Raw genomic sequence first — 24294 nt, 5'->3', positions numbered from 1 at the left:
TGCCTGATCGCTAGACTAATAAAGGATGAATGAGCCAGCCACTGTGGAACACTCCAATCTAAGAGCTTAGGGTGAAGGTTGGAAAATTCGCAAAACTGAGAAATACGGACCACACAGACCCCGTCAACTGTTAAAATGGATGGCAAATCCCCACCTAAATCTGCTGCTGCCCACTCGTGTGAATTCAAAACACACTGTATTGAAAGATGACTCTCCATAATGCGTACGCCACAAGTGCCATAAATAGATGGGTCTTCCGAAGCGAGCAAAAGGTGTAGGGAGACGACCGAGTATGACTTAGTCCCGCACGCACTTGAATTTATCCATCTTATATGGATGTTATTTACTAGCTGCGACTCTATTGTAAGATTTTTATGAAATAATGTATACTACAACAGTCACTTCTTACTAATATTTTATTAGCATGACGCGTTTCGGCAGCATAATGCCATCGTCAGATGAATTTGCAGTTACTTTTACAAATTAATTACAATGTGATAATAACTGTAATTGCACCTGACAATCTCAGCATGTTGCTGAAAGACCGTGTGCTAATAAAATATTTGTAAGAAGTAAGTATTGCAGACCATCATGATGCTGTAAACAGAACCTGGATTTATCCGAAAACATGTTTTGCCATTCGTGCACCTAGGTTCGTCGTTGAGTACACCATCGCAGGCGCTCCTATCTGTGATGCAGCGTCAAGGGTAACCGCAGCCATCGTCTCCGAGCTGATAGTCCATGCTGCAGCAAACGTCGTCAAACTGTTCGTGCAGATGGTTGTTGTCTTGCAAACGTCCCCATCTGTTGACTCAGGGATCGAGACGTGGCTGCACGATCCGGTACAGCCATGCGGATAAGATGCCTGTCATCTCGACTGCTAACGATACGAGGCCGTTGGGATCCAGCACGGCGTTCCGTATTACCCTCCTGAACCCACCGACTCCATATTCTGCTAACAGACATTGGATCCCGACCAACGCGAGCAGCAATGTCGCGATACGATAAACCGCAATCGCGATAGGCTATGATCTGACCTTTATCACAGTCGGAAACGTGATGGTACGCATTTCTTCTCCTTACACGGGGCATCACAACAACGTTTCACCTGGCAACGCCGGTCAACTGCTGTTTGTGTATGAGAAATCGGTTGGAAACTTTCCTCATGTCAGCACGTTGTAGGTGTCGCCATTGGAGCCAACCTTGTGTGAATCCTCTGAAAAGCTAATCATTTGCATACCACAGCATCTTCTTCCTGTCGGTTAAATTTCGCGTCTGTAGGAGGTCATCTTCGTGGTGCACCAATTTTAATGGCCTGTAGTGTACAAAACCATCATGCAAACGGAGGCTCTCCGCTACTAAAGCATGAGTGGACTGTCAAAGACTGGCTCAGACTATGGAAGACTGCGACAGACTGGGCCGTGTAGCTGCCGCCGGCCATCCTATATCGCGGCGCCACAGGCCGCTCATGGTAGGAGCTGCCGAAGGTGGGGCTCAGTGGGCATGCATCATTGGATCCACTGCGTCACCGCATGCCCACCGTTGACATCTGTCAGAATTGTGCGTTTCCATTGCCAATTGTGAGACACTGGCATGGGAGGTATCGATTTATGATACCGCATTCATTTCCAAAAGATGACTCTTTGCTCTCATCCTAAATGACCTTATTACTCATTGATGACTATTTAAAAGCTATAAGTTTGTGGCACAAGCTTGTGACCAGGCTGTTGGCCTGACTGCATGTATGGCACTGCCTTTCTTCGCCACAGCACTAGGGTAGCCACCTTTCACTCCTGGGAGAGACCCCCAGTACTCATCTGATAGCAGGCTGAATGATTTTGGAGTCGTCCAATAGGGAGTGGAACGAGGAAATGTGCCCGCGCCTATCGGAGATTAAACCAGCGACGTTCAGTTCTGGAGCCAAGTCGTCTACCCACTACATCACCATCAATTATGCAAGTGGGTTCATTGCTCTAAGACGCACAGATACTGCAATACGCTACAGCTGCACTACGTCATGGCAGCTGCTGCGTGCCACTGCCTACCTGTCAGTCACTGGCCTGCTGGTTACTGAAACCAGGGGCATTTCAGCACACGGCATACATGATATCTACGGCAGCAAGACCACAACTAACCTGTTCTGGTACGTATAAATACTTGTCATCCGCTCAGGCAGGTCAGTGAATCAGTAAATCACTGAGTCGTCGCCCGTCACAGCGTCGTCTTCTGCCACGAGGTCAGTACAGCTCCACCATCATACACTCAGGGCCACCTGGCAGTGGGGTCCAGACACGGCCTTGCTGCACCAAGCGTCGAACTGAGACCCTCCTAGACATCGAGCCACTCGCCATCCGGGAGCACCAGTCGTCACCACCCAGACGCTGAACTGCAATTTCCTCTCTGGATATCTATGGTCCCTTCACTTGCCACAGCTGTGGCCTACCTCAGAATCAGCTTTGCAATGCTACTTTGCCACGGAAGTCCTTGAAGTAGCTCGGCCACCAACCAACGATGTTTATGACGCTAGGGCGCGCCATGCCTGCACTGTGGAATTGCCGCCGAGGTTCATTGGTCAGTCCCCGCCTTCCAGCACCTGTCAGTGGAACTGAGCTACTAATTTGAACTGTCGGAAAGTAAGCTTGTACTGTCACAGAGTGGCTTTCGACTCTCGCTCAGACTCACTATTCACCACCACCCCTACAGCAGACACAAAATGTCATAAACCACAAAAAAAAAAAAAAAAAAAAAAAAAACAGTTTGCACCACCAACGTCACTTGCGTAGTTTGTTGTTTCTTTAACGTAAACGTCCTTTGGAATACTTCACTGAGCACAGGAACCCGCTAGGTACAGCCACCTATGGAACGGGAATCAAAGTGAATTTTATGGGATTGCAGTATGTCCCCAGTCGTGATTGGGACAAAGTGGCTTCTGCACACTGGTAACCCTGTCAGGATGTTTGGGTAGCCATCTCAAGTTTAGATCGCGCTCGTACTGTCACGTTATGGCAAGAATGGCTGCCATAACTGGGAGTAGCCAGCTGAATTGACCGATGCTGCCTTGCTTAATGACGCAGGTGAGTAACCGCTGTCCTTGGCCACTTATATGTGATGCGTCCATTATCACTGGCACACAGGCTGGGAATATGCAGTGTGTGCATGCGCAGTGGGCTTCCTTTACCACTATACCTTCCACTTTCTTCCTCTTTACGGTCAGCGCAATTAAGATTATTTTCTGTAACGAGTGATACTATTTCATTTGCTCGATTTATTCACGAGAGTCTACCATGTAGCTGGATTGAAGTTTTTTTGTTAGTTGTAAGCCAAGCTGACAATTATAATCAGCCGACACGTTCCTCAACTTAAATCTTTTCCATTTGTTCTGTCCAAAGTAAGTGTCAATGTCAGCGATATTTTAATTGCAGACTGAACGCGAGTGTTACTTCACTACAGTTCAATCGCTGAGTGGAACACCTTCAGTAACATTTGTTATTCGATTGTCACTTTAACTTGCGTTGTATGCAGTCATATTCAGTCAGTTTGGTAACAGTTCGTGAATCTCAGGTATATAGCATTGAAAACATGGAAAATCGACAGCCAAAACGAAATTCAATTCTGTTTGCATTCCAAAGCTTGCCGGGCCCAGTAAGTGCCACTTTGTTTTGACGAAGCTGTGTAGAGCCCATCTTTCCTTAGGCATGTGGCAGTGGCAATCATCTGTTGCCCCGCATGCAGCAAGTGTGCGCTCTCAAGAAGTAGAGGGCAAAGCGGGTGCAGAGCTCTGCTCTAAACATCCATTACGAACAACAGTACAAACGCCTCAACAATGGTGCGTGACGAAGATGGGCAAAGTAGCAACTGGAGTGGAACCTGTACTGAGCGAGGTGGTGCAGTGGTTAGCACACAGGACTGGCATTCGGGAGGACGACGGCTCAAACCCACAGTCCGGCCATCCTGATTTGTGTTTTCCGTAACTTCCCTAAATCACTCTAGGCAAATTCTGGGATGGTTCTTTTGGAAGGGCACGACTATTTCCTTCCCCATCCCTGAAACAATCAGGACCTCGACCTCGACCTCGACAGTACGTTAAGCCCTAACCCTCATTCCTTGGAATTTTTTTTTTTTTTTTTTTTTTTTTTTTTTTTTTTTTTTTTTTTTTTGGTCATCAGTCTACTGATTGGTTTGATGCGGCCCGCCACGAATTCCTTTCCTGTGCTAACCTCTTCATCTCAGAGTAGCACTTGCAACCTACGTTCTCAATTATTTGCTTGACATATTCCAATCTCTGTCTTCCTCTGCAGTTTCTGCAGTTTTTGCCCTCTACAGCTCCCTCTAGTACCATGGAAGTCATTCCCTCATGTCTTAGCAGATGTCCTATCATCCTATCCCTTCTCCTTATCAGTGATTTCCACATATTCCTTTCCTCTCCGATTCTGCGTAGCACCTCCTCATTTCTTACTTTATCAGTCCACCTAATTTTCAACATTCGTCTATAGCACCACATCTCAAATCCTTCGATTCTCTTCTGTTCCGGTTTTCCCACAGTCCATGTTTCACTACCATACAATGCTGTACTCCAGACGTACATCCCCAGAAATTTCTTCCTCAAATTAAGGCCGGTATTTGATATTAGTAGACTTCTCTTGGCCAGAAATGCCTTCTTCGCCATAGCGAGTCTGCTTTTGATGTCCTCCTTGCTCCGTCCGTCATTGGTTATTTTACTGCCTAGGTAGCAGAATTCCTTAACTTCACTCCTGATGTTATGTTTCTCGCTGCTCTCATTTCTACTACTTCTCATTACCTTCGTCTTTCTCCGATTTACTCTCAAGCCATACTGTGTACTCATTAGACTGTTCATTCCGTTCAGCAGATCATTTAATTCTTCTTCACTTTCACTCAGGATAGCAATGTCGTCAGCGAATCGTATCATTGATATCCTTTCACCTTGTATTTTAATTCCACTCCTGAACCTTTCTTTTATTTCCATCATTGCTTCCTCGATGTACAGATTGAAGAGTAGGGGCGAAAGGCTACAGCCTTGTCTTACACCCTTCTTAATACGAGCACTTCGTTCTTGATCGTCCACTCTTATTATTCCCTCTTGGTTGTTGTACATATTGTATACTGTATAGGACCTGAATGAAAGGCATCAGATTACTGGCTAATGCAGGTTCCTCGGACACTCAGTCATCAAGGTTGAAGACTATGGAGGCAGAGCACGTGTCGGGCATGCAGTCCCCACTGGTTCATCAGCGAAGGGTGAGGGACTGTTACAATGCGTGGGTGCGAGGCATCTCTAATCGCTATCTAAGGAGATTTGAAGGATGAGCAGTAGTGAGACAGAATCCTCCAACCTGTTGTCCAGCCCTGCAGTCAACATTTCGGCGATGGGTTCATCTTTTAAGATGGTAACGCACCTCCTAAACACTAAGGCGTGAACGAGATGGGGTGCCCTGTATATCGGCTGACATGAACCTGACTGAGCAAGTGTAGGACCAGATGAAGCTTGCAGAGCGTCGTCACAGAAACCCTCACACACTGGATGGCCTCATGACGGTGAATGTAGGCAACCAGTCTGTGACGCCGGCCGGTGTGGCCGTGCGGTTCTAAGCGCGTCAGTTTGGAACCGCGTGACCGCTACGGTCGCAGGTTCGAATCCTGCCTCGGGCATGGATGTGTGTGATGTCCTTAGGTTAGTTAGGTTTAAGAAGTTCTAAGTTCTAGGGTACTGATGACCTCAGTAGTTAAGTCCCATAGTGCTCAGAGCCATTTAGGTTTAAGAAGTTCTAAGTTCTAGGGGACTGATGACCTCAGTAGTTAAGTCCCATAGTGCTCAGAGCCATTTGAACCATTTTGAACCAGCCTGTGACAGAATGTCAAGCGATCCTGATATGTTGCTGCAGACGGTGTGGGGCAACACGGTTTTGTGTATTACCCTACTACAGAGTTTGATGACAAAAAATTAACAAAGATGTGCTCTTTCGAACTAACTGCCGTAATTTCAATTACTTTTCACAGCAGAGTGTCATTAAGAGGGCTATTCAAAAAATAAGGTCACTTTTCAAATTGCGCAGGCAGCGTACATTCGAATATTGGTTTTTTTGTTATGGTGGTACACATGTCCCAAACATATGTTCACAGTTTTAAGTGTGCACCATACTTGTTTTTGACAGATAGTAAGGTTAGACTTGTTTTAGTGTGCTCGGCTATTTTCGATGATTATAAAAAATGGAATAAAGAATTTGCCTCAAATTTTGTGTGAAGAATGGAATCAAGTGCTCTACAACACTTGAAATGTTGACAATGGCATACGGTGAGTCTTCACTAAGTTAAAAAAAAAAAAAGTTTGCAAGTGGTACAAGATCTTTCAAGATGGCCGAGAAGTTGCCAATGACGAACCTCACTCTGGACGTCCCAGCATATCAACAACAGAGGATAACGTCGAAGCTGTGAAGCAAACTGTTTTGGAAAGTTACTGTAAGAGAAGTTGCTGACAATGTTGGCATATCGGTCGGCTTGTGTCATGCAATTTTTTCGAATATTTTGGGCGTGAGACGTGTTTCAGCTAAGTTTGTTCCAAAACTTCTTTGATCAGAAGAACCGTCGCATGAGCATCGCTCAGGAGCTCTTGAATGACGTCAGTGATGATCTTGATTTGCTCAAAAGGGTCATAACTGGTGACGGGACATAGTTTTACGGTTCTGACGTTGAAACCAAAGCCCAATTGTCCCAAAGGAAGCATCCCGGAGAGCCAAGACCGAAAAAAGCTCGCCAAGTTTTACTTTTTTCAGTTACCGTGGCGTAGTGCATCATGAATTTTTGCCTCAAGCTTGCACGGTCAGTAGGGAGTATTACCTTGATTTTATGCTCCGCTTGCGAGAGGCAATACGCAAAAAACGTTTGGAGTTGTGCAAAAACAATTCATGGCTTTTGCATCACGAAAATGCACCTGCTCATTAATTGTCGCTTGTGAGAGAATTTTTGGCCAAAAACAACAGGACAATCATGCCTCAGCCAACGTATTCACCGGATTTGGCCCCCAGCAACTTTTTCCTGTTCCCAAAACTGAAGAGACCTATGCAAGGAGAAATATTTTCAATGACTGGGGAAATAAGAACTGCATCTCTGGAAAAACTCAAGGCTGTACCAAAAAGTGCTTATGAGAAGTGCTTCGAGGATTGGAAGAAACGTTGTATCTGAGGATTAGTGTGAATATTGATGAATAAATAAATATTTTTTTTCATAGAAATATAGAGTCGCCTTACTTTTTGAACACACTTCATATTTCATTCGACGATCCCCTTGAATCTAACAAGGAAAAATCACAAACTTGACCTCATATTTTAAGGGAAAAAAACCGAAGTAGCCAAATCTGCCAACCGGCCAGAGTGGCCGAGCGGTTCTAGGCGCTACAGTCTGGAACCGCGCTACCGCTACGGTAGCAGGTTCGAATCCTGCCTCGGGCATAGACGTGTGTGATGTCCTTAGGTTAGTTAGGTTTAAGTAGTTCTAAGTTATAGGGAACTGATGACCTCAGCAATTAAGTCCCATAGTGCTCAGAGCCATTTGAACCAATTTAAACCAAATCTCCGACCCAGTGAACAACCCTGAGTGAAAATTTGAGAGGAGGCAGCAATAACTTTCTGAATTTTCAGCTTTTGAACATTCGCGCGTACTGGTTGTTTGTCACCCGCCCCACCTCAACGCAGCCGCCAATTGTTGAAGTGCGAAGTGCTGTACCGTGGCGTGAGTAAGAGATTACTGAAATACTATTCTGACTTCGGTAAAATGCTTTCTCCATTTTGTCAAAGTGCGCGGTTTCTAACCTGCAGCTGCTGTCAGAAATTCCCTTGCTTTGAACATTTTTATACTGCGATTCACAAATGCTGTGTTGATGAAAGGAATCGACTGAGGATGCCATTAAGGAAGTAGCGTCGCGTTGTTTAATTATTAACATCGCTGTCATGCGGTGTGATTTTCAAGCTCCTACTCTTAAAGTGAAGCACATTTATAGCAGATGTGCTATTCTTCAGAGTGGTCGGCATCATTAAGTACTAAATCCAAAATCATATATTTCATTTCATAATTATTCTTCAGTTGGTTGGATATATTCATTTCGATTTTGTGGCGTATTTATAGCTGCAGAATGTCAATACGAGAATACTGTTAAAGTAATATTGAACGTATATGTGCGTAAGGTTGATATACAACCTCTGACAAAGTTCGGTGAGTAGTCTTGTAAAGTTAACGTAGATGAACTATGAACTACAGTTACCTTACTGTCCTTCGAAATAGTCACCTCTCATAACTATGCACCGCTGAGCTCTGCGGCACGTGTCCTGAAATTTGCACGAAATCTTCCTTTTGGATGGCGTCAAAAGCCGCGTCACGTTTCGTTGGATGTCAGGAATATCGTCAAATTAAACCGAGTCTAAGTCGAGGGAATATGAAGAAGTCTGGAGGATTGAGATCCGGCGAGTATGGTGGATGTTCAAGTTGCACCACAGCCTTTTTTGCCAGGAACTGTTTGACGATATTAGCTGGACGTGGGCGAGGGTTGTCGTGAAAAAAAAAAAAAAAACGGAACTTTGTTGTGCGTACTGGGGCCGTATCCTCCATAGATATTGCATGAAACAGGTCACATTTCAATGTACCGTGCGGCGTTCAACGTCGTTCCCTCAGGTAGAAATTCCTTGTGGATAATGCCTTGACTATCTAAAAAGGTGATGAGCATCGTTTTGATGCGTGATTTTTCGGCTCTGGCCTTTTTCTGACGCTGTGGTGTCGGAGATCGCCATTCCATGCTTTGCCATTTCGACTCAGGTTCGTACTGGAGACACCAGGTTTCATCTTCAGTGACAATATGGTCCAAGAAATTGGGTGTCGCATCCACTGTTTCGACAAATTCCTGTGAAGCCTATAAACGTGCCTGCTTCTGATCGTCAGTCAAGTGATATGACACAAGACGACAAAAAGTTTTCCACTTACCTAATTCCTGGGTAAGGATTTGTCGCACGGATTCACGGTTCATCTGCAGTTCATCCGCTATCATGCGCACAGTTTATCAATGGTCGTTCGTGATTAATGTCCTCACTTTCTCAATGTTTTCGTCACTGACGACGGTCGCCGGTGGTCCGCTACGGGGATTGTCAGAAACACTTTCCAGGCCTCCTCGAAAACGGGAGAACCACTAGCACACACACTTCATGGGCAGTGCTTGATCTCCATAAACACGCACCAGCATTGCGTGCGTTTCTTTCGGTGTCTTACCAAACTTAAACCAAAACTTTAAATTGATCCTTTGCTCATTCATTGTCCTGTCCACAGTTCAGAACCAATGCACTAAACAAGGTCTAACAGGTCAACACGGAACACACTCGATGCTCGACTGAACTACTGTGGGGGCAGGCTGTCAACACCGGCCGCTACGCAGGTGCAACGTTGTGAGTCGCCAGTGTTGCCTAATCGACCGTTCTGACTTGATTCACCGAACTTTATTGTCAGAGGTTGTATTATGTTCTCATATAACTTCCTGTTTTTCGCGTAGGATAACACTGGTCTCGAACAAGATTTTAAAACATTTTGGACATATGTATCCATCTTCCACCTCCTCTTTCCTGACCTTCATCACCCCACGAATAGGAAAGCTATGGTCGTTGCTCATCCGTTCAGTACTTCGTGCTTGGGCATTAGGTGGCTGCAGGGGGGCGGACCGAATGGCAAACCATCTGAGTGTCGGAACTTCCTGCCCGAAACCACTATTTTATCACTTTTTTTAACGTACCATTGCATTTAGCATGAAACCACCAATGCCACTGCAAGACAGAGACATCTGGTGGTACACTGAGGTACTTCTACAAATGTACTGCATTGCAGCAGTCACTTACAGTGTTCGCAGCAAGTCGCCGCGGCAATTGTGCTATGCAGTTGTAGAAGATTCGGACAGTTTTTTTACAGAGGCCATGTTGAGGGGATCACTGACTGTGAAACTAAGTATATCTGAAGTTACTGTAATGTGAATTTGAGTTTGTACCTCCGCTATTGTGAGTAGTATCGAAATGAAAGCACTGGGGCAGTATGTAGTTTTGATACAAAATTTATGAAATTTTAGGCCTCTTCTTGCTTGTTGTATAGGACTATACTTCATTTTAGGCATTATGAATTCACGGAATTTTCAAGATATGCGAATTTCTTTTCAAATGTATTACATGAAAAGATGGTGATTGAAAACTGTATATCCTAGTGGCTCCAAAGTGAAACCATCTCCTTAAAACAACTGATTGTTTACCGTTTACCAATTTCTTCTTCTATTCGTTGATTTATGAGAGAATGATTTTTAATTTTGTGAAATTTAGTAACATTGTACTCCAAAGTACAACCACCTTCTTAAAACAACCGACCGCTCCCTTTTTCCTGATTTCTTCTTCTATGATTGTGAAGGTCGATTTTGTGAAAAATTTTAAAATTATTTTTTTTCATATTGTTGGGATTCAAAGAAAAACATAACTGCAATTTTTTCTCCTTAACATATGAGGTCAAATTGGTGATGTTTCCTTGTAAGCCCACACGCATTGAGAGGTACAGGGTGTTTCAAAAATGACCGGTATATTTGAAACGGTAATAAAAACTAAACGAGCAGCGATAGAAATACACCGTCTGTTGCAATATGCTTGGGACAACAGTACATTTTCAGGCAGAAAAACTTTCGAAATTACAGTAGTTACAATAGTCAACAACAGATGGCGCTGCGGTCTGGGAAACTCTATAGTACGATATTTTCCACATATCCACCATGCGTAGCAATAATATGGCGTAGTCTCTGAATGAAATTACCCGAAACCTTTGACAACGTGTCTGGCGGAATGGCTTCACCTGCAGATGAGATGTACTGCTTCAGCTGTTCAATTGTTTCTGGATTCTGGCGGTACACCTGGTCTTTCAAGTGTCCCCACAGAAAGAAGTCACAGGGGTTCATGTCTGGCGAATAGAGAGGCCAATCCATGCCGCCTCCTGTATGTTTCGGATAGCCCAAGGCAATCACACGATCATCGAAATATTCATTCGGGAAATTAAAGACGTCGGCCGTGCGATGTGGCCGGGCACCATCTTGCATAAACCACGAGGTGTTCGCAGTGTCGTCTAAGACAGTTTGTACCGCCACAAATTCACGAAGAATGTCCAGATAGCGTGATGCAGTAATCGTTTCGGATCTGAAAAATGGGCCAATGATTCCTTTGGAGGAAATGGCGGCCCAGACCAGTACTTTTTGAGGATGCAGGGACGATGGGACTGCAACATGGGGCTTTCCGGTTCCCCATATGCGCCAGTTCTGTTTATCGACGAAGCCGTCCAGGTAAAAATAAGCTTCGTCAGTAAACCAAATGCTGCCCACATGCATATCGCCGTCATCAATCCTGTGCACTATATCGTTAGCGAATGTCTCTCGTGCAGCAATGGTAGCGGCACTGAGGGGTTGCCGCGTTTGAATTTTGTATGGATAGAGGTGTAAACTCTGGCGCATGAGACGATACGTGGACGTTGGCGTCATTTGGACCGCAGCTGCAACACGGCGAACGGAAACCCGAGGCCGCTGTTGAATCACCTGCTGCACTAGCTGCACGTTGCCCTCTGTGGTTGCCGTACGCATTCGCCCTACCTTTCCAGCACGTTCATCCGTCACGTTCCCAGTCCGTTGAAATTTTTCAAACAGATCCTTTATTGTATCGCTTTTCGGTCCTTTGGTTACATTAAACCTCCGTTGAAAACTTCGTCTTGTTGCAACAACACTGTGTTCTAGGCGGTGGAATTCCAACACCAGAAAAATCCTCTGTTCTAAGGAATAAACCATGTTGTCTACAGCACACTTGCACGTTGTGAACAGCACACGCTTACAGCAGAAAGACGACGTACAGAATGGCGCACCCACAGACTGCGTTGTCTTCTATATCTTTCACATCACTTGCAGCGCCATCTGTTGTTGAAATTTGTAACTACTGTAATTTCGAAAGTTTGTCCGCCTGAAAATGTACTGTTGTCCCAAGCATATTGCAACAAAACGGTTTATTTCTATCGCTGCTCGTTTAGTTTTTATTGCCGTTTCAAATATACTGGTCATTTTTGAAACACCCTGTATGTAGACGATTCATTGCTTTCAAAGCATTTCACGACTCTCCCATGGTGTTGTCACGCTCACTGCACTCTATTAATATTTTCATCTGTACACACCCACCCATGCGACATCCCTGCTAAACAGTGGTAAACAGTATTATCTTTGCCTGTGCCAACAGTTTCTTCAAGTACTGCTCACCTGTCTTACGAAATGGCAGACCCTGCTCATGGTCAATGGCGCACGGTTCCAGCTGCAAATTGCCTAACAGTTTCCAAGGGCAACAAATTTCAAATTTTTCCATATTTCATATAATTATTGACCAAATTTATAACTTTGTCATACTCTACTCATTACGAGGTATAATGGTATGTTAACAGTTTAATACAATTAGGCAATTATTAAACTTAGAAACTGTGTACGTCTCTTGAGGCAGGGTAACTAACTCATGGCGCGGAAATTACCCAGACTGTATGTTCATCCAGTGTTTCAGGATGAGCGAACTCAGCGAGTTCCAACAAACTTCAAACGTAATTTCAAACTTTTTCTTGCTTACATGCTTAACCCTTTCAGACCTAAATTTTTTCTGGAGAAAAGAAAATTTTCCTTTATGTGGTAATGGTTCTGGGTGATTTTTTAAAATGATTTTAGATTTAAGGTTAATAAAAAGATGTTTACCCGTTTTCAAAACATACTTTGTACACTAAATTTCATTTTTATGGACTAAAATAACTAATTACAAAATGTACTCTATTGTAGCAAACAGTAAAATGATCGCTCAATAATTACCATGAAAAATAACGGTAACAGTATTCAGTTATGCAGTAGAATATAGGAAACCAAGCAAGTCCGTGTAATCTGGTGGTCACGCGCCCGCTGGGCACTGCTGATATTTTCATAGTGACGTCCAACAGCTGGCAGCAATTGCGAATGATGCAAATGGTGGACATTCACAAATGTGTGCCTCAGTTTTCGAACGGGAAAAATACTCCTTTTGCTGCTAAGCCACAGTCAAAGTTAATGTACACAGCTGTAGCAATACGTTCTGAAAGGGTTAACTTTAAATATTTAACACTTCAATTCATTTGTGATTAGACATTTGAAGCTCTTTCGTGGATGGGAGTTCGACTTTTTAAATGATGAGGGATTCACTGACGTACAGCGAAAACATCACTTAGGTACAATTTATGGTCAATTGCTAATTTTCGCATCATACAGATATCTTTTCTGAATCTTTTTGCAATTTGTTTTGATCTTATGATTACTTTATTAGTCGATAAATGACAGCGTCACCTGCTAACAAACTAAGAGAGCTGCTCATATTGTCTCCCAAATTGTTTATATAGATAAGGAACAGCAAAGGGCCTGTAACACTACCTTGAGAAACGCCAGAAATCACTTCTGTTTTCGACATTGATGATATGGGCGTGTAATTTAGCGGATTACTGATACTACCTTTCTTGAATATTGGTGTGATCTGCGCAAGTTTCCATTCTTTGGGCACGGATCTTTCGTCGAGGGAACGGTTGTATATGAGTGTTAAGTATGGAGCTATTGCATCAGCATACTCCGAAAGGAACCTAATAGGTATACAGTCTGGACCAGAAGACTTATTAAGTGATTCAAGTTGCTTCACTGCTCCGAGGATATTTACTTCTACGTTACTCATGTTAGCAGCTGTTTTTGATTCGAATTCTAGAATATTTACATCGTCTTCATTTGTGAAGGCATTTTGGAAGGCCAAGTTTATAAATTTGTCATACTCTACTCATTAAGAGGTATAATATTATGTTAAAGGTTTAATATAATAACACAGTTATTAAAAATGGCTCTGAGCCCTATGGGACTTCTAAGGTCATCAGTCCCCTAGAACTTACAACTACTTAAACCTAAGTAACCTAAGGACGTCACACACATCCATGCCCGAGACAGGATTCGAACCTGATACCGTAGCGGTCGCGCGGTTCCAGACTGTAGCGCCTAGAACCGCTCGGCGACTCCGACTGGCAACACAATTATTAAAATTAGGACCTGTCTATATCTCTTGAGGCAGCGCAACTCATGGCGCGGAAATTACCCACAGTGTAGGTTCATCCAGTATTTGAGGATGAACGAAGTCAGCGACTTCCAACAAACTTTAAACGTAATTTCAAACTTTTCGTTGCTTACATGGCTAACTTCAAATATTTAACACGTTAATGTACACAGTTGTAGCCAGACGTTCTGAAAGGGTTAACCTTAAATATTTAACACTTCAATTCATTTGTGATTAGACATTTGAAGCTCTTTCATGGATGGGAGTTAGACTTTTTAAAGGATGAGGGATTCACTGACGAACAACGAAAACATTCACTTACGTATGTTTTCCATGAAGCACTCTGCAAATTCATCAGCCGTGAGAGAGCAGCCGACCCACAGCTGGTGGTGGTTGAGGTAGGACACGATCACATCCTTCACGTTTCGAGTCACGTATATGATCTGGAACATTCCAAAACACGACCGTGGCAATACATTTCTAATGGAGAAACGACTAACCTGAAATGATCAATGCTCATTTTTAACACACGATGTTCTAATAATGGTACTGTATAAACCACCAATTTTTCATCATTTGTTCTTCACTGAATACGTTAAATATTTGTTGAACCACCCACGTAACGTTCAGCGGGATACATTAGTTAACTAAGGAAGATGTACTGTTTCGAAATGGGGAGAAAATAAAAGTATGGTACAACTTGAGTAAAAGAGACGATCCGTTGATAGAACATCCTGAGGCAGCAAAGAATAGTCAGTTATATAGAGGTGTGTGTATGTGTGTGTGTGTGTGTGTGTGTGTGTGTGTGTGTGTGAGAGAGAGAGAGAGAGAGAGAGAGAGAGAGAGAGAGAGAGAGAGAGAATGTGTGCGTGGGTGTGAATGTGTGTGGGGTGGGGGGGAGGGAGAGGAGGTAAAGATTGTAGGTTGCACTAGTTATGCAGAGATTGAAGAGACTTGCACAGGACACACTAGCGTAGAGAGAGCTGCATCAAATCAATCTTCTTCTTCTTCTCAGGTCTTCGGTCCTCAGGTTCGTTAGCAGCAGTTCGTCATCATTTCTGTCTTCAGCCGTCCTGTTGAGAGCGGTATAGGTGTAGGCGGTGCATCTGGTATCCTCTATGATTCGTTTGATGTATTCTACCCTCAGCCTGCCTTTTGTGTTCTTCCTTTCTACTGTCCCTTCAATAATACTTTTAATGAAGCCATCAAGTCTCAGTGTACCTGCTGTGCCTGATGGGCTTCATGAGAGAAGGCTTCTCTTCCTCTACTCTCTGGAGCGCCTCATCGTTTCGTACCTTCCCTATCCAGGAAACCTTGAGCATTACGCGGTGGCGCCACATCTCTAAGGCTATTATTTTATGTTTTTCTGTTTCTGCGAGTGTCCACGCTTCACTTCCGTACAGCCGCAGACTCCAAACAAACGTCTTTATGTGGTCTTTCCTTAGATATTTGTCTGTACAACAAGACGTGAAAAGGTTTCTTCTCTAGTTAAAATCAGCTTTTGTCTGATGGATTCAGGTTGCAATATGCCCTTTTGATTTACCATCCGATGTAATTTTACTCCCTAGTTAGGCAAAGGATTCGACGTTTTCCAGTCGTTCATTTTTCAGTGATCATTTGTTTTACGTTTATTAATTTTCGCATTATAGGAAGTGCTGAGAGTGGTTTAGCATCTGGACAACGTCGCTTCTAATTCTTTTGCACATTAACTAAACTAATTAACATACTGTATTTTACTGTAATATTTTAAGCTATGTTGTAACATTTTACTTATTTTCATCAATTTTTACATTTCTAAATACTCTATAATCTTTCATTATCGTATTTCATACTTTATTATAACATTTATATGCCGCGCGGGATTAGCCGAGCGGTCTACGGAGCTGCGGTCATGGACTGTGCAGCTGGTCCCGGCGGAGGTTCGAGTCCTCCCTCGGGCATGGGTGTGTGTGTTTGTCCTTAGGATAATTTAGGTTAAGTGGTGAGTAAGCTTAGGGACTGATGACCTTAGCAGTTAAGTCCCATAAGATTTCACACACATTTGAACATTTGAAAATTTATATTTTTACTGTTGTAATAAAAATTATGTACTCTGATATTTCAATACCTGTAAATTTTGTTCATTATTTTCTCACCTTCTTTATATATTCTTACAAAGGCTAGATACTGCAATATAGCATAGTAATGTATTGCGTGTTACCACAATAGCTCCTACAAAGGTACTATTTGAATTTTATTTTTTCGGTTATATAATCTTGATAATTTTTACATTTGCATATGGTAGACTATAAAGGTAAAATATATGTATAATTTTCGGTAACTTATCATCAGTTTAACTACCCACTGAAGATATGATAAGAGATAATGGATAGTTTATTACATAAACTATTGAAAACAAAACCATTATGAAGATGACGAAAGATAAACTTAAGTTGGATAGACATTAGATTTCAAAATTAAAATAACTTACGACTCGAAAAATAACTACAGTATAAAGCAGGGGAAAAATCATACAAACGTTCAATAATTTCTTTAAATCAGAAATGTGGGTAATTCATAACAGAAAAATGACATTCCAGAAGTAATGTAGGATGGCGTGTATGGAGCCATTCCAGAAATGAAGAATGGAGAGGAGAATAGAGATATTGGTGTTTGAACAGAAAGAAATTAATCTCGGTGCAAAGTAGCACACGTGGAAATTCCAGAGCTGTGTACAGACAGACAACTCTACCAAAGGCGTGCCTGAAATTATGAAATGGAGTAATGAGTAAAAAGTTATCAGTCAAGTTAAATATTCTGTGAAAGCTTCTGAGTCTGTTTCAGCCAAATTTTTACGTAACGTCCTTCGAAACGTGACTTTTATTCAGCTCATGTTAATACAATGAAGGGCTGTATAGATCAATATTACAGCTCCACTTTCGGTAGATTTAACCAGTTTAGAAGGGAATTCAGAATAGAAATCACAAAAACTATTCTTAGTAAAAGAAATATATTCAGAAGAGTTGGATGCGTATTCATAATGTTGTGATCATCATTTCGGAAAAATAAAGCTGCATGATTAATTATCTATTTGTTTGCAGGTACACATCTACAGTCGTGGTGCACATCGAAACTCGGCGTCACAGTAACGCACAACGCCGCTAGAGCACCCAAAACAAATGGAACAGGCCACTGAAAGAAGTGAGTGTTCAGGGGCAATTCGTTTTCGGCAGCAGCAGATATGTTTCAACTGTCTGACTAACCGAGACCCCTAAAGAAGTCGTCCAGTCTGGCCTGAAACAGCTGCAGCACAGCACTGAATCCCAGTCGGATGACGAAAATTTTCAATGTGCCTTTAATTCCAACCTTCACCTGTCAGTGATGTAAAAAATTACCAGGAACAACGCATCGTTCGGATTCCACACTAAACCTAGGTCCTCTTTCCCTCGTTGGGTAACTGGGATAGATAAGAGACCCACAAGTAGCCGAAGTAATGTGTAATCTAAAGAGTTGCACCTGTCCGTTAACATACATGAAATTATTATTACCTAAATATTTAATTTTTTTCTTCTTCTTTCTAGTCTTTCCCGCAGTGGTGAAGCCCCGGGGAGTACGTGTAGCTATGTTTTCCCCTGTCCTTCTTTATCCTCTTCTTTATCCTCCTATGGAACAGCAACCGATTCACGCAACCCTCTCCAGCATACTTTTTTATGAGAGACCTGCTTGCTCACTTGCCTCTTCCAACATAAACTGAATGACATTGCATATAACCACACATGCCAGCTTGTGAGAATGTTCTCTGCACCTACAATGGACAAAGACTCTGACGGCGTTCTGCGTAATAATGACAGAACAACGGGAACACCCAAGGTGTACAGGTCGACAGGCGGGAACCAGCTGAGGCGCCCGCCCTCTCGGAACAGAGGGCTGGATACAAGACGAGAACGTGATACCGCGCAGTGGTCCCACGTTATTTTGCGTGAGTTCTTCGCCATTTGTTTTGGCTCCCCTAGCGGTGCACGTGCCAAGATTTCACACCTTTACTTGCAATCAACAGACAAATAAATGCATAACTTTATTTTTCTGAGATGATAATTAAAACTTTATAATTGCTCCTCATAAAAGTCGAAGTTTACATTTACTGTACATTAGCAGTATTGACTTGCGGTTGTGAGACAAGGACTGTTAATGCGAAACCTATGCAGAAAGTGATAGTTGTTCAGCAAGTAATGGAGGAAGAGAAATGACCCGGTACCAATGTGGTGATTTCTAACTGCGCAGTTATTGGTTATAAACAGCTGCTCTCCGAATCCCTGTAGTTCCCTTGCATACTGTCGCATCAGTAGTCTACACAGAAGTTTATTTGACCGTGTAACAAGTCAAGCTTACGCAGATGTAGCCTTTCACCTCTGCTGTTTAGTCTATACATCTAAGAATCAATGACGGAAAAAAAAGGAAAGTCTCCAGTTTGGGGTTAAAATTCTTCTTGAAAGCATTGAGGCGTGGCGCCATATATCGCTCCTCTCTAGAGGCCGTATGTCAGGAGAATGACTCATGCGTGCACAGTGACAGATGGTCTGAAGCCGGTTCAGTCGACTACGTAGTTCTAACTTTCATCCACCAGAGGCTAGGAGTGCACAGAGACATTCAGGAAACAGGCCAAGAAAATGTTTTTGTGAATTGTTCTGTTTATTTCTTGAAGGCTTTTTTTCTTATTTACGTTTGCACAGTTTTGTATATGTTTTTAGTAGTGTGAGTGTGGTCTGAAGTAAATATGTAGCTCATTGTTCTATTGATGAACGCTGTACGAAGTAGTGTGAGAAAGTTTTAACACAGTGCGAATGCAGACGACGGGAAATTTTGTGTCATATGTTAACTAATTTTGGCTGCCGCTGTGGCCGAGCGCTTCAGTCGGGAACCGCGCTGCTACTACGGTCTCAGGTTCGATTCCTGCCTCGGGCATGGATGTGTGTGATGTCCTTAGGTTAGTTAGGTTTACGTAGTTCTAAGTCTAGGGGACTGATGGCCTCAGATGTTAAGTCCCATAGTGGTTAGAGCCATTTGAACCATTTGAAATCATTGTTCACTTTGTTAAGCATAGTACCGTTTAGACCAATGTTACACTACTGGCCGTTAAAATTGCTACACCACGAAGATGACGTGCTACAGACGCGAAATTTAACCGACAGGAAGAACATCCTGTGATATGCAAATGATTAATTTTTCAGAGCAGTCACACGAGGTTGGCGCTGGTGGCGACACCTACAACGTGCTGACTTGGGGAAAGTTTCCAACAGATTTCTTATACACAAACAGCAGTTGACCGGCATTGCCTGGTGAAACGTTGTTGTGATGTCTCGTGTAAGGAGGAGAAATGCGTACCATCACGTTTCCGATTTTGATAAACGTCGGATTGTAGCCTATCGCGATTGCGGTTTATCGTATCGCGACATTGCTGCTCGCGTTGGTCGAGATCCAATGACTGTTAGCAGAATGTGAAATCGGTGGGTTCAGGAGCGTAATACGGAACGCCGTGCTGCATCCCAACGGCGTCGTATCACTAGCAGTCGAAATGACAGGCATCTTATCCGCATGGCTGTAACGAATCGTGCAGCCACGTGTCGATCCGTGAGTCAACAGATGGGGACGTTTGCAAGCCAACAACCATCTGTACGAAGAGTTCGAGGATGTTTGCAGTAGCATGGACTATCAGCTCGGAGACCATGGCTGCGGTTACCCTTGACGCTGCATCACAGACAAACGACGAAGCTGGGTGCACGAATGGCAAAACGTCATTTTTTCGGATGAATCCAGGTTCTGTTTACAGCATCATGATGGTCGCATCCGTCTTTGGCGACATCGCGGTGCACGCACATTGGAAGCGCGTATTCGTCATCGCCATACTGGCGTGCCACCCGGCGTGATGGTATGGGGTGCCATTGGTTACACGTCTCGGTCACCTCTTGTTCGCGTTGACGGCACTTTGAAGAGTGGGCGTTACATTTCAGATGTGTTACGACTCGTGACTCTACCCTTCATTCGATCCCTGCGAAACCCTACATTTCAGCAGGATAATGCACGACCGCATGTTGCAGGTCCTCTACGGGCCTTCCTGGATACAGAAAATGTTCGACTGCTGTCCTGGCTAGCACATTCTCGAGATCTCTGACCAATTGAAAACGTCTGGTCAATGGTGGCCGAGCAACTGGCTCGTCGCAATACGCCAGTCACTACTCTTGATGAACTGTGGTATCGTATTGCTGCATAGGCAGCTGTACCTGTACATCCCACCCAAGCTCTGTTTGACTCAATGCCCAGGCGCATCAAGGCTGTTATTACGGCCAGAGGTGGTTGTTCTGGGTACTGATTTCTCAGAATCTATGCACGCAAATTGCGTGAAAATGTAATCACACTTCAGTTCTAGTATAATATGTTTGTCCAATGAATACCGTTTATCATCTTCATTTCTTCTTGGTGTAGCAATTTTAATGGCCAGTAGTGTAAGATCATGTGAAGTTTTACTCTGTCTTTTTGAATACTGTATATACATCATTCTAAAACCGTCGTCTTGGAATATCGTTTTATAGAAATAGTTACTCTCGCCACCCCACTTTATCATTACGCATTACTACACATGGTATACAACAGTTGGAATTTTTAATTAGAAATAGAAATCTAGCTTATCCGCTGCCTGCTTGCTGTCTGCTGTTGGGCTTTCGAGAAATCTGCAAGAATGTTGTCAAGACGCGAGGTAAGTGGAAATTTTGATTAGGGCAAGATAATTATTTTACTCAGTTGGGCATTTAAATGGCTCTGAGCACTATGGGACTTAACATCTCAGGTCATCGGTCCCCTAGAACTTAGAACTACTTAAACCTAAAGAACCTAAGGACATCACACACATCCATGCCCGACGCAGGATTCGAACCTACGACCGTAGTGGTCGCGTTGTTCCAGACTGAAGCGCCTAGAACCGCTCGGCCACCAGCGGCCGGCAGTTGGGCATTTAATATAAGGACAAGTTGTATTGAGATCAGTTACAATTCAGTTCAAATTAGGTTATGTATATTCCAAGATTAGCATATGAGTTTAAGTTGGGTAACAGCTTGTGGGAAATAGTTTTGGTAATACATAAACTTTTATAGAGTGGGAGGGAAAGCTGGGCTAAATTTCATACAGAAGCGAAATTCTAGTGGGGAGGTTACAGTTATGACTGCAATGAATAAGAAATGGAGGTAGGCAGTACACTCAAACAATCAAATGGAAGGCCGATAGATTCGAAGAGATAAGAAAATACCCAAACAACCACTTATGTGATAACAGCAAATGAAAAATCCATCTCTCTTGGGGTACTGCTGCAGTCAGCGCTGGCCGTAGTTGTCGTTATGCCATATGTGATGGGCATATCCAGGGTTGTCTGAAGCTGCATTAACCTGGTGATCTGAGCCAGGGCTGTGATGACCGTGAGCTGCGTGAGATGGGTACCTCTGATTTAACTTAGGAGTTGGCAGCAGTATGTGTGCCTCGACTTATACCCTCAGAGAACAGCTATGTCTGCGTTTCACCAACGGTACAGACACGAAAACCACAGACAAAAAGTCAGCTTTATTGGCGAAATCTTGCCGTTCTGCAGTGTGCCAGAAGACCTGGGAGTAACATTAGGCAGAACTCTAACTTACAAACAGCGTCTTTCAGACATAGCTGCTAAACTCCAAACGAAAAATAACAGTCTTTAAAAACTTGCTAATACCTCATGGAGGGCTAATGTCCATCTTTTAAGATCGGCAACCTGTCTTACTCTGCTGTTGACTACTGCTGTTAGACATGAAGAGCCGGCCGCTGTGGCCGAGCGGTTCTAGGGGCTTCAGTCCGGAACCGCGCGACTGCTACGGTCGCAGGTTCGAATCCTGCCTCGGGAATGGATGCGTGTGATGTCCTCAGGTTAGTTAGGTTTAAGTAATTCTAAGTTCTAGGGGACTGATGACCTCAGAGGTTAAGTCCCATAATGCTCAGAGCCACTTGAACCATTTAGATGTGCAACTCATCGGCAATGCGAATAATTAGAAAAAATGGTTCAAATGGCTCTGAGCACTATGGGTTCAACTTATAAGGTCATCAGTCCCCTAGAACTTAGAACTACTTAAACCTAACTGACCTGAGGACATCATACACATCTATATCCGAGGCAGGTTCAAAAGTGGCTCTGAGCACTATGTGGGACTTAACTTCTGAGGTCATCAGTCTCCTAGAACTTAGAACTACTTAAACCTAACTAACCTGAGGACATCACACACATCCATGCCCGAAGCAGGATTCGAGCCTGCGACCGTAGCGGTTGCGCGGTTCCAGACTGAAGCACCTAGAACCGCTCGGCCACATCGGCCGGCCCCGAGGCAGGATTCGAACCTGTGACCATATCGGTCGCGCGGTTCCAGACTGTAGCGCCTAGGCCGGAGAATAGTTACAGGATGTATTCGGAGTACGAACACTCTACGACTTCCTGTTCTCAGCAACATCTCTTCTCCAGTTCTGAGAATACCATAAGTTCTCCTGAAGATCTGTGTAACTTGAGAACAGTACTCAGCTACCCTTTTATGGAGACACTGCATAAGCAGGACACCAACGCTTGAAATTAAAGAAACGTTCGTGACGTACAGTAGACAATCTTGTTTGGTCCCCTTTCAATGTCAACCGTTCTCGGAAACCCCAATGGGAGGAGTCATCAGTAGTCAAGAAACATATACTTGAGAACCTTTCCGTGCAAGATACAAAGATTTAGAGATGGGCAAAGTCGGTCACCCTTGGGAACTAGTTCACTGGTGATCGCTCGTTTTGGGAACCGTTCATTTTTATGTTCATCGCTCATGTTCTTGGTATATGGTTGTTATGAAAAACTGAAAATTAGTAGCATAGGTGACTGAACATAGAAGTCGCCAAGAGAGGGCACTTGCCTCCCTCCTGGAGTACAGAGTTTTTATTCGTAACAGAATTCACACACACCTGTAATTTTCGTGATTCTGCAAAACATCACGTTTACCCAACTGTAGCGTTAGGTGTCTGATCGCAGTGAAGTAATACAAGGTGGCGCACGAAAAAACGGCCCAGAGTACAAATTGCTCGCCAATTACGCACGATTTGTTTACCACTACGAGCAGAATAGGTAAACATGTTTAATTGCGCAGTGAAGAAATAACAAATAAGCTAATGCAAACAACTTCGAAACAATAGATGACGATTGGTAAGCGACAGTGAGCAGTCTAGTACTCGGGGCCGATTTTTCGTGCGCCACCCTTTACCACTGAAAATAATATTGTAGGAGTTATCATATTCTCTTTACAAAATAAGACACCATACACTCGATTACGAAGCGGGGGCTTCATTTGGTTGTATGTCGGTCTGCCTTCCATAACAATGGATATGCTGTTTTACCTTGGATAAAAAAAAAAAAAATGGAAAATGGCCACTCGTGTGTGCCGTGCCGACGTCCTTTGCATGTGTAATAACAAAATAATCTTGTCTTTTTACAAGTATTTCTTCTGCTGTTTATCGAAATAGTGAAGTAAGCTGATACTCCGTTTTGTTACCTGAAAAGATGTATGTATTACATACCACGTAATTTTTATGTATTTTACGTTATTATAAAATACATTTTAATTACCGGCCGTGAACGCTGAATAGAATACGAAAAGAACCAGAAGTTCAGAGTTCAAAATAGGTTTGAAACAAATCTAGAATGGACGTGTGAAGTGAACGAAACAAACAACAAAAACTCGATACTGAACTATGAGCACTCAGCAGTGGAACTGCGACGAGTGGCCACCCGAAGAAGGACGAGTCCGGCCGAGCGAGACCGAGACCGAGACAGGCTGGAACGAGACCGGCCGTTGCGGGCACGAGACCGACCGTTTCCCATTCCCATGAGCTAGAAGTAGAAAGCCGCGACCGAAGTGAAACTATGAAAGACCGCTCCTTAGAATTCATTCATCGCTCGTTCATCTTGGTGAACCGTTCCTTTGGAGCCGTTAGTTCGCGAATGACCCATCTCTACAAAGATTCGATCTCCCCAAACGTTAATGGAGGATCATGAACTGGGTATGGTTACCTAATGCACAAGCGGGGATAGGTTAGTCGTGCAACTGTGGCTGTGAGGCCTCCTTACAGACAATGCGCCATACTG

The 24294-nt window shown here is 43.5% G+C and overlaps 1 protein-coding gene across 1 annotated transcript in view; it reads right to left on the bottom strand.

Annotated features, from left to right (window-relative positions):
• Positions 1-24294, bottom strand: part of LOC126424621 (luciferin sulfotransferase-like) — an 85647-nt gene that overhangs the window by 14844 nt on the left and 46509 nt on the right. The window contains exon 5 of the mRNA XM_050087358.1: positions 14461-14581. Coding sequence (XP_049943315.1) covers positions 14461-14581 — 121 coding nt within the window. The remainder of the gene's footprint in view (positions 1-14460; positions 14582-24294) is intronic.

Source organism: Schistocerca serialis, chromosome 10 (genome assembly GCF_023864345.2).
Source record: "Schistocerca serialis cubense isolate TAMUIC-IGC-003099 chromosome 10, iqSchSeri2.2, whole genome shotgun sequence".
Classification (NCBI taxonomy): domain Eukaryota; kingdom Metazoa; phylum Arthropoda; class Insecta; order Orthoptera; family Acrididae; genus Schistocerca; species Schistocerca serialis.
This window is presented reverse-complemented; position numbering and strand designations above follow the sequence as displayed.